A 13,101-nucleotide genomic window follows, 5' to 3' on the forward strand; every position below is an offset into this window, starting at 1 on the left:
GGTGCTAGGGATGTGTTTCTTGCTGATGGGTGTCCTCTAGTGTCACTTCCCGGGGGTTGTGGAGGTGCCATCGTGTCCCCCCCCCCCCCCCGGCCCTGGGATTGTAGAGGTCCCGTCGTGTCACCTCCTCCAGCACCGAGGCTGGGGAGGTCCCATCATGTCCCCCCCGCACCAGCCCTGGGGCTGCAGGTGTCCCACCATGTCCCCCTCCCTGGTCCTGGGGCTGTGGAGGTCCCGTTGTGTGGCCCCTGCCAGCCCTGGGGCTAGCGTAGGTGCCATCGTGTCCCCCCTCCTCAGCCCTGGTGCTGCAGAGGTCCTGTTGTGTGTCCCCACCACCTGCAGATGTCCCATCTTGTCCCCCTCCCTGGCCCTGGAGCTGTGGAAGCCCCATCGTGTCCCCCCACCACCTGCAGAGGTGCCATCATCTCCCCCCTCCCTGGTTGTGGAGGTGCCATTGTGTCCTTCCCACCGGCCCTGGACCCGCAGATGTCCCATTGTGTCCCCTTTCCCAGCACTCAGGCTGTGCAGGTCCCGTCATGTCCCCCCACTGGTCCCATCATGTCCCCCTAGAGGTCCCATCGCATCCCCCTCCCTGGCCCTGGGGCTGCAGAGGTCCCACTGTGTCCCCCTCCCTGCCTGTGGAGGTCCCATCTTGTCCCCACCAGCCAGGGCTGATCCCTTCTCAACTCCTCCCCTCCCCAGTGCAACATCTTTTGACCAAGCTCCTAAAACCAGCTTTTTGTTCACCTGAGTGGCAATGGGGAAGTGAGACTGGCTGCATGGCGCCTGCTCGGCGGGGGAGCCGGGGCTCCGGTGGGGAGGGCAGGGACGGTGCCACGCTCGTCCGCTCGCTCACAGCCTCTCTGGGCCACCTTTCTTCCAGCAGAAGCCAATATGGACGGTTTCCTCCAGAGCGTGGAGAAGGACCTGAACATCGACCGCCGGCAGCTGGCCGCCGCTGCTGAGAGGACCCACGTTACCGCCTTCGTCCCGGTGAAATGGCTGGTGAGCCTCAAAGAGCGCCGGGTGCTGCCCAGCTTGTGCCCGCGGCCGGAGGGGCTGAGCGACGTGGAGGTGAGGACGTTCCTGCAGCACTCCGTGCAGAAGTTGCCTGCGGGCTGGACCCGGGTGGAAATCCACGGGCTGCGGAAGGAGCAGCTAGCCTACCCCCTGCGGGTGCAGCCCCCCACCTCCGACCAGCGTAACGGCAGCCCGGAGAACCTGCACAGCTTCATGCAGAGCGTTGCCTCTCAGAATTACCGAAACCTGTGGCGCCGGGCTCACTGCCTCTACGTGCGGCCGTACCGGCACGCTGACGCGCCGCCCACCATGCCGGCCCTGGATGTGCTACGGGCCGCCCTGCAGAAGGCTTACGGCTGCCCCGTCCTTCAGGTGGGCAAGAGCGCGTCCGGTGCTTCCCCCGCCAAGGAGAGCGTGGCGGCCGCCAAGGGGGTGCCCTCCTGCCCCAACGTGCTGCAGGCAGAAGCTCTGCTGGAGTCGGCCAACATGCTGTACATCATCTACCCTTATGTGCAGTACTGTTTGCATGACATCGTGACTTTCAGCCCAGCCAAGCTGACCAACAGCCACGCCAAAATCCTCTTCCTCCTCTTCCACGTGCTGCAGGCCATGAGGGCTTGTCACCAGGCAGGTCTGGCTTGTGGCGCCTTTTCCCTTCGGGATGTGGCTGTGGATGAGAAGCTGTGCAGCCGGCTCCGTGTGAACTTCAGAGAGTACGAGGGACCGAAGGAGGAAGTGAATCTGGAGGCTGGTCTGGAACGAATGAGCGAGCAAAGCGGCGCTGGCGTGCGAGGGCAGGAGGCGAGGTGCACCGCCTGCCAGAAGGACCTCCGAGACCTGGTGTTACAGTGGGTACATGGGCAGGTCAGCAACTTTGACTACCTTATGCGACTAAACAGTTTGGCTGGGAGGAGAATGGGAGACCCCAATTATCACCCAGTTCTTCCATGGGTGGTGGACTTCACTACCAAAAACGGCAAGTTCAGGGACCTAAGGAAATCCAAGTTCCGACTCAACAAGGGAGACAAGCAGCTGGACTTCACCTATGAGATGACCAAGCAGGCATTTGTTGCTGGTGGATCAAGTGGGGAGCAGCTCCATGTCCCCCATCACATCTCCGACGTCCTTTCGGATATCACCTACTACGTGTACACGGCTCGGAGGACACCCAAGGCAGTGCTGTGCTGCCACGTGAGGTCCCAGTGGGAGCCCAACGAGTATCCAGCCAGCATGGAGCGCATGCAGAGCTGGACCCCAGATGAGTGCATCCCAGAGTTTTATACGGACCCCTCCATCTTCCGATCCATCCATCCGGACATGCCTGACCTGGACGTGCCATCTTGGTGTAGCTCCTACGAGGAGTTCATTGAAGTCCACCGCATGCTGCTTGAGAGCCGGGAAGTTTCTCAGGACCTCCACCACTGGATTGATCTCACTTTTGGGTACAAGCTACTTGGGAAGGATGCTGTCAAGGAAAAGAACGTCTGCCTCCATCTAGTAGACAACCACACGCATCTGACGACTTATGGGGTTGTGCAGCTCTTCGACCAGCCGCATCCCAGGCGCATGGTGGGACCTGCCTACACACCTGCTGAAGCTCCAGCCATTGCCCGGCCTCTTCTCCAGAACATCAGGGAGACTGTGTTTTTGGAGGATATCCAAGGCCAGGTGACGGATGCAGTTAATGGGCTGGTCCTGGAGGCTACTCCTAGTGAAGCCACGTGGTCTGGGGAGAAACCCATCGCTGGTGAGGATGATTTAGAGCAAGGCACGGAAGCCCTGGATTCGATTTCTGCTACGAGTAGAACTGCTGATCAGCCCTGCGCCACTGTGCCTTCAGCACAGCCCTCCACCCTCCCTGCTTATGCTGCCGAAGGCAAAACCTCAGGTGTTCGACCTCTCCGTCGGAGCAAGGCAGGTGCTGTGGATCAGATTGACATGAAGATCACTCTTCCTGAAGGCTTCAATCCACTCCAGGCCCTGGAAGAACTGGAGAAACTGGACAATTTCTTGGCTAAAGGCTTAAGCAGTGAGATGCAGCTAATGGAGCAGCCGTGGGAAGAGCTGCCCCTGGGTCTCTCGGACCTCTTCCAGAGGGACATGCAAGCTTTGGGCATTCTGGTAGCTGAGATTATATTTGCACCAAGGATTCGTCCTTCAAAGCCTGACGCATCCCTGTTGGAGCGGTTCCTGATGGTGCGTAATCTGTGTCGCTACCATCCCAAGGAGATCCCAGCCCCACTCCAGCATGTGCTGCATGTCCTGCTGCAGCTGAGCGTGCCAGTGGAGAAGCTTCTGAAGACCAGGTCGGGCAAGGGCGCAGTGCAGTTGTTTGAATACAAACCCATCTCCCAGGGCCTCCCCCCACCCTGTCCCACGCAGCTCCTCAGTCCCTTCAGCTCTATTGTCCCCTTCCCCACATACTTCCCAGCCCTGCACAAATTTATTTTCACCTATCAGGCAAAGAAGATAGAAGATGAAGGTCAGGGCCGGGAACTTGTTTTCCAGCTGTGGCAGCAGCTGGAGGGGATCCTTTCTGAAATCACTCCTGAAGGCTTGGAGATTCTTCTGCCCTTCATATTATCTCTGATGTCCGAGGAGAATACCGCTGTCTACGCAGCGTGGTATCTCTTTGAACCTATAGCTAAATCCCTAGGTCCGAAGAATGCTAATAAATACTTGCTCAAGCCATTGATTGGAGCATATGAGACCCCCTGCTACCGCCACGGCAGGTTCTACCTCTACACAGACTGCTTTGTTGCCCAGCTGATAGTGCGCCTGGGGCTGCAGTCCTTCCTCCTGAACCTGCTGCCGCACATTCTGCAGATACTCGTTGGCATTGAGAGCTCGCGGGAGGAGAGCAAATCACTCCTTGGCACGGCTGAAGATGATGAAAGTGGAGGAGAAAGCCCGGTGTCGTGTGTGTTTGGGGAGGAGATCAAAATGGATGTGGAGCACCCTGCTGCCCTCGACCTCCTCGACTACACCTCTGGTGTCAGCTTCCATGACCAAGCCTACATGCCTGAGAGCGAGGACTTCCAGAGCGGCCTCTATGTCGGGGAGTCCCTGCAGCCTCAGGAGCAGGAATCGCTCAGCCTTGGGCGGCTGAGTGACAAGAGCAGTGCCAGCGAGGTGTCCCTGGGAGAGGACAGACCTGCAGACGGAGATTCCCAGAAGGACAAGAGCAGCTTGAAGTCGATGGACAGCAGCCAGGACCTGAAACAGAGCGAGGACTCTGAGGAGGAGGAAGAGGGGCATGATGAAGAGGAGCATGATGATGCCACGGTTGATGCAGAGCTGACGGTGGCTGTGGATGCTGGTGCCTCTGTGGATGTCACCCTGGCTGATGACAGCAGCGAGCCAGAGGATGGAGAGGGAGAGGAGCTCCCGGATCACTCTGATGACAAAGAGCAGACAATACTCCTGGGTAAGACCCTGCTAGCCGTGACCCTTTCTGCCGAGCATGGCAAACACCCAGTAAAGCAGTGAGTGGGAGAAGGGGAGAGCATGGGAAGAAGTGGGTGCAGATTTGGGTGGTGTCTATGGTCCCAGCTTCGGGACACCGATGAGATCCGGGTAAAAGGCCAGGACTCCACTGAAGTGTGTGGATCTGAGACCTGGGAAGCTGCCTGCAGGGCAGGCAGGGTCTGGGCAGCAGCCGGGTGATAGCTAATCTGCACTGTGCTGGGCTCTGTCCTTGCAACTGTTTTTGTTTTGCAGACACAGCCTGTAAGATGGTGAGGTGGCTCTCAGCCAAGCTGGGTCCTACTGTCACGTCCCGCTTCATTGCCAGGAACCTGCTCCGTCTGCTCACGTCCTGCTACGTCGGTAATGTCTGCTCCTCGGACCCCAGGGTCCCGGGGTGGGCTGTGCCCCAAAACAGTCTGCTGGGTGCCTGGTGGCTTGGGTGTAGCCTGCTGCTTCAGCTCATGATGTTGTCTCTGGGCAGGCCCTACCAGGCAGCAGTTTGTACCAAGCAACGATGAGAACAGTCCCCTGAGTACAGGAAATATCTACCAAAAACGGCCAGTGCTGGGAGATCAGGTGTCCAAGCCAGTGCTGGCCTGTCTTGTGCATGTGGCGTACCTGTACGGAGAGCCTGTCCTCACCTACCAGTACCTGCCCTACATCAGCTACCTGGTTAGTATTGCCTTTTCTCCTCTTCTTACGTGTGTTGGGGTGAGAGCTGTGCCCGGGCACAAAAGGAGGATGCACAGAAAATAGTCCAGCCTCACCAGGAGCCTCCTGCATAAAAATTTGCGCTTGGTTGAGCTCCATCTCAGCCAGTGTGGGCTGAGCAGCTCTGGCTGCGTTGGCCGAGAAGGGCTGTGGTGATGCAGCCAGAAGAGGCACTTTTACCCTCTGCCATCAGCTCTGGACCGCTTCCAGCGAAGCGTGTGGCTGCGTACGTGAGCTTTGCTCTTTAGCAAGCCTCGGCCACTGTGGACCTGCATCGGGCTGCTGCAGCCCCTCCTTCCCCATTTCAGCCGGGGGGTTTTCCCTGTCAGACCCGTTGCTGGCACGTGTGAAGCCAGAGAAAAAGGTTTTCTTTTGCTTTGCTGGGCGAGTGTGCCAAAACAGAGCTGGCACAAGGGTGGGATTGTGATGATGGGCAGGCGGAGCAGCTTGGGATGCTGTGGGATTGCTGGAGCAAGTGGTTTTAGAGGTCTGTATGGGTAGATAGGGGATGAGCTGGGGAGAGGCTAAGGGAGGTTTTTCAGCTGTATTAAAAATACTGGCAAGACTTACAAACTTTTCAGCTTGAAATTCATAGCTGAATAGCAAGAAGAAAATGTGTGTAATGCAGCTGGTTGAAAAACTAATCTTTCATCAAAAAGAATGCTCTTGAATGTTTTAAACAGGCTTATTTTTCATATTGCTCCCTTCTTAGTGGTTATAAACACTTCGGTTATGGATTCTTGTTTAAATGGAAAACTTCAATAGCTTTTTGATAATTTAAACGTAGAGGAAAAGAGGCCACAGCTGTTCATTTAAAGAAAACAAAAAGGCATTGTCAGTTTTTCCAGTGTTGAAGGGGAGATTTTTCAGGGGAGAAAATCCCATTTTTCAGCAAAATCATTCTCCACCCAGTTGCAATCATAGCTCCAGCTGTTCTGCTTTGCTTTACTAAACTTAATGCTTGGGGTGCTGGGGGGATTAATACCCCCGTGAACAGCGTTTGGCAACCTGATATTAAAGCGATGAAGCTTGCGGGTCACAAATAGGATAAAGTCAATCCTTCTTGCAGGATTTGGCAGAGTGGATATTTTGTGAGAGGAAGAGCTTCTGTGATGAGCTGGAAGATGGCAGGTGTACAAGAAATATAGCGGAAACTGGGAATTGTTTGTGGTTTTTCTTATTGGCTCTCTTTTCTTGGGTGTTTGATTTGTCTAGGAGTTAGGACAGTCTAGAAAGAAATCTTTTAGTGTTGCTGCTGATGTCGTTAACTATTTGGCATTGCAGTAACCAGCATTGGTACGTTGTCAGCAAAAAAGGATGTGCTCTTCTGCCTCATGAAATTATTAGCAGCTGGATTTCTAGAAGTCAGCAGCAGGTTTGCCCATAATCTGTGCTTGGATATTTCATGCAAGGACTGTTCCTCTGCAGTCTATGCATCCGGGCTCAACATGGCATGGGATGAAGACATTGATTCTTGCTTTAAGTTGCGTGTATGTAATCGGTTTCTCCTCTTCCTGTGCTGGCAAACGATGCTCTGGGGTGTCCAAGCTGGTGATGGTCTGGGCCAGTCTGGGGTTGTCTCTCTCCCCTCCAAGTTTCCCAGCTGTCAGAGCATCCTGCAGGGAGATGCCCTCCAGAGGATGCATGCAAGCTTGGGAATGTCATGCCCCATTCTCTCCAGGCTCATCTGTTGTGCTGGCATCTGTCCGTCAGTTTTCAGGCTTATCCCTTGAGTGCAAGACATGAGTTGCTGTTGAGACTCAGTGCTCAGGTTCTTCTTCCAGGGACTGTCACCAGCACTACCATGCTGGGTTTTGAGGCTGAGCTCGGGTGATCCTGGGGTCACCCTTGATGTGTCCTGCTGGGGAGATGGTGGCCCTGGCACTGAAGGGACTCCTTTTGCAGGTTGCACCCAGTGGTGGGTCCGGTGGTGGCCGGCTGAACAGTCGGAAGGAGGCAGGGCTCCTGGCTGCTGTGACGCTGACTCAGAAGATTGTCGTGTGTCTCTCAGACACCACGCTGATGGACATTCTCCCCAAGATCAGCCAGGAGGTGCTGCTCCCAGTGCTGGGCTTCCTCACTTCGCTGGCTGTTGGGTAAGCGCTGCAGTCTGCCGTGCCTTCAGCCGGGATCGGCACAACTCAGAATCGGGGATTTGGAAATGGTTCTGTGAGGGCCTTAATGCTCCTGGGGTTGTGGGGCTGCTCCTGCTCTGATGTGCACCTCCTTGCACTGGTACACAGCGTGCATGTAGAGCTTGTGCTGCTCAAGACCTTCTGATAACACAGACAAGGCAGGAAGCACGAAGCAGAGGAGGGGAAAAAGGGATATGTGAAGGGCAAGCTGGTAATGGATGTCGTCTTCAGTTTCCCCAGTGGTGCCCAGGCCCGTATTGTCCTGTGTGTTAAGACAATCAGCCTAATTGCCTTGATCTGCCTGCGGATTGGGCAGGAGATGGTGCAGCAGCATTTGAGTGACACAGTGAGAAACTTCTTTGGGGCATTCTCACTGCTGCAGGAGCTGCAAGACCAGGTCAGTGATGTTGGAGACGTCTTCCTGCTGTCCCCCAGTACCCAGCTGCAAGAATGTGGTGGGCATACCTGTATACACCAGTACTGGTGTCAGCAGCGTCCAGCCCAGGCTGTGTTTGTGTAATTAACTATGTGGTGAGAGCATCTGATCTTGGGTATCTTCCTGTTTTCTCTTGTCCAGGGCTTGACGGCAGAGTCACTGAGCAGCTGTGAGGTGCCGGTGATGGAGGTGCCCCTTTCGGATGGGAAGCTGCTGGCCCTGGATCCAGCTGTGCTGATGGAGTTACAGAAGGTGTTTAACCCTGAGATGGCCTACATCACCTACATCCCCTTCTCTTGCTTGCTAGGTATGGCTTGGCCACCATTTCCTAGGATTTGTGAGAGCGCTCTGTGCTCTGCGCATGCGTGCTGGACCTGAACTCAGGAGAAGTCAGAGGGCGTAGGGCTGCTGGAGGAAACTCACAGCTTCTACGCTGTGGCTTGGTCTGCTGGTTGGGTTGGGAGCCCACTGGGCTTCAGGCTGCTTTGGCTGGGAGCAGCATGTGGCTGTCTCGTGGGGTACGTGTTCACAGCCCTGTGCTGACCCTTGTTTTGTTGGGGGGACAGCGACGATGGGAAGATCCTTTCCCTTGAAGCCATGTTCTCTCTCTTCAGGTGACGTTATCCGGGTGGTTGTGCCCAACCACTCGCTGGTTGAGAAGCTGGCCAGCCTCTACCTGGAGAATGTGAACCCCAAGAGCCTGCAGGTCATTGGCCTGGAACAAACACCAAGCGTGGTGGGCTCAGACCAAGATACGCGAGGGACTGAGCCCTTTGCTAGCCACCATGAGGACAGTCACTCTGGTACTTTTGGGAGCGTGCTGGTAGGGAACCGCATCCAGGTCCCTGTGGACACACAGCGTGAGGGTCTTGGCTTACTTCGCCTCAGTGCTGGCACTGATGGCTTTATTCCCAGCTCATCCAGCGAGGAGAATGCCCTGAAGCATGACCTTCCTCGCAGCACCCACATGCTGTGTGGGAACTGGCTGGCCTACTGGCAGTATGAGATTGGGGTGAGCCAACACGACCCCCGCTTCCATTTCCACCAGATCAAGCTGCAGAGTTTCTCAGGGCATTCAGGGGCCATCAAGTGCGTGGCACCACTCAGCAGCGAGGACTTCTTCCTTAGTGGCAGCAAGGACAAAACCGTCCGCCTTTGGCCATTGTACAACTATGGGGATGGCACCAGTGAGGTGCCACCGCGCTTCACGTACGCCGAGCACAAGAAGTCAGTTTTCTACGTGAGCCAGCTGGAGGCATCGCAGCACGTGGTGAGCTGTGATGGGACTGTACACATCTGGGACCAGTTCACAGGTAAGAAGGGAAAGGGTGAGGGCTGGCTGGAGTGAAGTGGTCCAGTCCTTAAAGACAGAGGGGCCATACTGAGTTTTGATGGCTCCTGTTAAAAACCAGTGCAGAACTGGAGATTTGCTGTGTACCTTCTCTGTACATCTACTGCTGTAACCTCTCTGTCATGTTTTCACAGGCAAACTTCTCCGGACTTTCGATGAATTAGACAGCAAAGTCCCCATCACAGCTGTGACCACCATGCCACCTCCCTATCACAGCATCTCTGTGGCCAGTGCAGACTCTGTGCTGCGGTTCATCGATCACAGGAAGCCAGGACTACAGGTAGGGAGTCTGGTGTCTGTGAGCCACCCTCCTCCATCCGTGTGCTTAATGATGTGATCATGGCGGGCCCAAAGCCAGCTGTGATGCCTCCGTGAAAGCCAGCTGGGCCTTGTCCCCTAAATGCTGGATCTCCTAGATCTTCGGACCCGCAGTAGCTGGACTCTCTCTCTTGCAGCATGAGTTTCGCCTGGCCAGTGGGGTGAGCGCTGGGCTCATCCGCTGCTTGGCTGTCAGTCCTAACGGGCGCAGCGTTATGGCTGGCTTCTCCTCTGGTTTCATTGTGCTGCTGGACACCAGGACAGGACTCATCATGCGGGGCTGGCCTGCCCATGAGGGAGACATCCTGCAGATCAAGGTGAGAGGTCCGGCTGGGATCAGGGAGAGGGGCTGCTTTGTGGGCCTCATTGATCCACTGAGGTTGCGTGGAGCATCCTTCTGGCATGCGCTACTTGGCAGGGCTTGTCTGCTCCATCCTCTGGGTGTTGCTCCATCCCTTGCTGTGTCCCTAAGAGGCTGCTCAAGCTCTCCTGCCCCATGGTTAATGCTGTGGGTGGCTGTTCTTGGTCCAGCCTAAGCTGAACGGAGGTCAGCTCTCCCAGGTGTCGGTCCCTGCCAAGCAGGTCTGCAGCAGGGGCAGGGAGGAGACACATCTCCTGTGAAGAAGCGAATGTGTTGCTTTCTCCGCAGGGCTCTCAGCCCCCCTGGGAGAGCGTCACTCTAATGAGTAACTCTTGTCCATATTTACCCGCCCTCAGAGAGCAGCGTTGGGGCTCCAGTGTCCTCGACCCAAATGCAGGTTAAGCAAAGTTCAGCAGTGTGGGTTGTTTACCCTTTCACTAGCCCTGCTAATAAGCAGCTCCAGGCTTCTCCTACCATCAGCAGTGTTTTCTACTGTGACAGAGCCTCTCAATTCCTTTTCCCGAGAAGGAAAATAATTTGACAGGTGGTTTGATGGAGAGGGAGACCACATGATAACCTCTTTACCCACTGCAGTAGTAACAGATGATAAATTAGTTGTGCTGAGTATCAGGATGTTACTGAGAAGAGACGCAGCCCGTCTCTTGGAGGATAGTGCTAGGGGAGGTTGCCAGCTACCAGTGAGCCCTGTAGCTTCCAGTGTCCACCCAGATGCCTTGTTAATGCTGCTCAGTACCATCAGTTGCTTGGAAATGGCTGGGACTGTCCCAAGGGATTGCACTGGGACTGTTGGATTATTGGCAGCTACCTGCCAATCTCATTTGCAGGATGAGAGCGGGAGTTTTTACTGCAGCAGCATGTTGGTTCACTGGCCTTTCCTCTCCTGCAGGCTGCAGAGGGCAATGTGCTAATCAGCTCCTCTTCGGATCATTCCCTGACTGTCTGGAAGGAACTGGAGCAGAAACCTGTGCGCCACTACAAATCTGCATCTGAACCCATCCATGCGTTTGACCTCTATGGCAACGAAGTGGTCACTGGCACTGTGGCCAACAAGATTGGCGTCTACTCCATGCTGGAGTCCTCAGCCCTGCCCATCAGCACGACCAAGCTGAGCTCGGAGAATTTTCGGGGTACGCTGACCAGCCTGGCGGTGCTGCCCACGAAATGCCATCTCCTGCTGGGCTCGGACAACGGCGTCATACGCCTCCTGGCGTAGTGACCTCCGGCCCAGGAGCTTGTGGCTGTCCCACAGCACTGGTGGTAGAGCTGAAAGTCGGCAGCATCGCTTACGGAGGAGGGAGAGTTAGATGTTTCTGAACAGAGGATGTGGGGGGGGAGGTGTACTTGTTAGTGAGCACTCGGTAAAGCATCTCTAACCTCTTTCTGTATCTTTAAAATGAAAAAAGCCATAACTGAGAAACCTCCACTGCTGCTGGGAGAGATACTGGGCGTTGTAGGTCACTGTCACCCCTGCAGAGAGGCCTGGAGCTTTCTGTACCATGTGTGCCTGATCCCCAGGGGACTGTGAGCTGCCCTCCAGAGTAATATGGACCACAGGTATCCTCCCTCCTTCAGTTAAGGAGTGAGGGGTGCCCCTTGACAAGAACACAACAATATAGCTACTGCCATCTGCACTTGCCCTTCACTTCCACTCCTGAACCACTAAACAGTCTTATTAGGATAGCATAAGCTGGGCCTGGAAACTGCCGCCTTCGGAGCTGTGTGGTGCCAGGCATCTCCTCCTCCTGTGGTCTGTGTTCAAAGCCCAGAGGATGTACTTTATTAACTTTAGGTTCTGCCAGCTGAGTTAGGGCCTGTATGGGAGGAGGAGAGGTTAACTAGAGCACTTCTGCTGCCTTACAGGCTCCAGGGCACAGTCTGGAATGGAAGTCAGCCAAGGCACAAACTCCATCTGCTCTGCCAGTTCATTTAAGAATGGGCTGCTGCAGAGGGACAGTTTGGGATGGGAACGCGACCCTCTAGGGAGGCCAGAACTAGATGCTTCCATGAGGATTTTGGCTTCTGGAGCAGTAGGGTAGGGATGGACTCTTGTCGGTTCCTGCCCCAGCAGCACTGCATCCTCTGATTATCTAAGAGGTGAGGAGTGTCCTGTGTGCCACGCACTGGCGGCGTTTCTCAAGAAATCCTCTCCTTTGTGCTGGTCAGATGCCTGGGGAAGACAGGACAGCAAAAAGGTGCTCAGTTTTGTCCCCTCCTGCCCTTGCAGGGTGAGAGCCAGGAGGCATGATCCAGCATGGTCTCCTTCTGACCTTCCCTTTGGGACAGCACCGTCTGTTCCCACCCCAAAGGCAAGGAGAGTGCTCTTTGACCCCACAGTAGGAGCAGTTGCCTCACTTCTATTGCAGCCCTTTTCCCATCCATCCTTCAGCCTAGTCAGAGCCAGTATCAGGGGAGCGGGAAGCTCTTATCTTGGGCAGAGGAGGTGCGTGCCGTGGGTTGTCCTGGGAAGGGAAAGGGCTTTCATCCAGCCGCCGGTTTGCCTGAGCCACCTGCAGTTGGGAAAGCTGCCCTTCGCTTCCAGGTAGGGTGGGGAGGTGAGCAGCTGGCCCTTGCTATCCTTCCCTACCCAAGGGGAGCTCTCAGTCCCTTGTTGCCTATTAACCATTTGCAATAGATGTAAATATTTACTTCTAATAAACTCTTTGAAAGAGATGCACAGATGGGTGTGTGGGGAAGCTCTGTGCTGGAGGGGTCCACGTGCGGTGCGGTACAGGGCTGGGTGTGCTGGCTGCAGCTCCCCTGCTCTCGCAGCCAAAGCTAAAGCTCTGCATTCAGGCACCTCTTGTGTTCCTGGGTGAGCCAGAGGAGGGATGCTGTGAAGATGCCCTGGATGTAAGGTAGGACTCTGCTGCACAGGGACTTGGATCTCCTTTCCAAGGGGAAGTAGCTCCCCGTGTTGCAGCAGCGTGTCCCAAAGTAGTTTCTGGTTGCAGAGCTCAGACCTGTCTCCTTTCCACTCCTTCCCAGTGTCTGGGGTGAATTTGGGAACCAAGAGCTGCTGTGAGGAATGGATGACTGCAAGCGCTGCAGTCCCGTTAGTGTTCCCCACTGCTCCTTAGTGACTCCTCTCGCGCTGAGGACATGGACAGAGCCGAGAAGGATCACCATCACTTCTGTATACGGCACAAAACCCGCACAGGACAGGACTGCTGGAGTTCTGCCCATCCCCGAGACTCTTCCTCCATGCCACAGCAGTGCGTGCGTGCCGTGGAGCCCGGCACCGGGGCCAACTCCCTCAGCAGAGCTCTGGTGTGTGCTGTGC

The 13,101-nt window shown here is 55.6% G+C and overlaps 1 protein-coding gene across 2 annotated transcripts; it reads left to right on the forward strand.

Annotated features, from left to right (window-relative positions):
* The first annotated feature begins 873 nt into the window (after positions 1–873).
* On the forward strand, positions 874–13,049 carry WDR81 (WD repeat domain 81). Of its 2 annotated transcripts, XM_010573623.1 has the most exons (11): positions 874–4,447; positions 4,741–4,848; positions 4,970–5,160; positions 7,105–7,295; positions 7,566–7,731; positions 7,912–8,077; positions 8,385–9,083; positions 9,256–9,401; positions 9,577–9,756; positions 10,708–10,948; positions 12,807–13,049. In XM_010573623.1, the coding sequence occupies exons 1-11, from the start codon at positions 895–897 to the stop codon at positions 12,896–12,898; spliced, it is 5,733 nt and encodes a 1,910-aa protein (XP_010571925.1). In that variant the 5' UTR covers positions 874–894; the 3' UTR covers positions 12,899–13,049. The 2 variants fall into 2 exon arrangements, with proteins under 2 accessions (XP_010571925.1, XP_010571926.1); XM_010573624.1 differs by having other exon boundaries at positions 10,708–12,886.
* Positions 13,050–13,101: the final 52 nt, after the last annotated feature.

This window comes from Haliaeetus leucocephalus, unplaced genomic scaffold (assembly GCF_000737465.1).
Source record: "Haliaeetus leucocephalus isolate CR32 unplaced genomic scaffold, Haliaeetus_leucocephalus-4.0 Scaffold395, whole genome shotgun sequence".
NCBI classification, from domain to species: Eukaryota; Metazoa; Chordata; class Aves; order Accipitriformes; family Accipitridae; genus Haliaeetus; species Haliaeetus leucocephalus.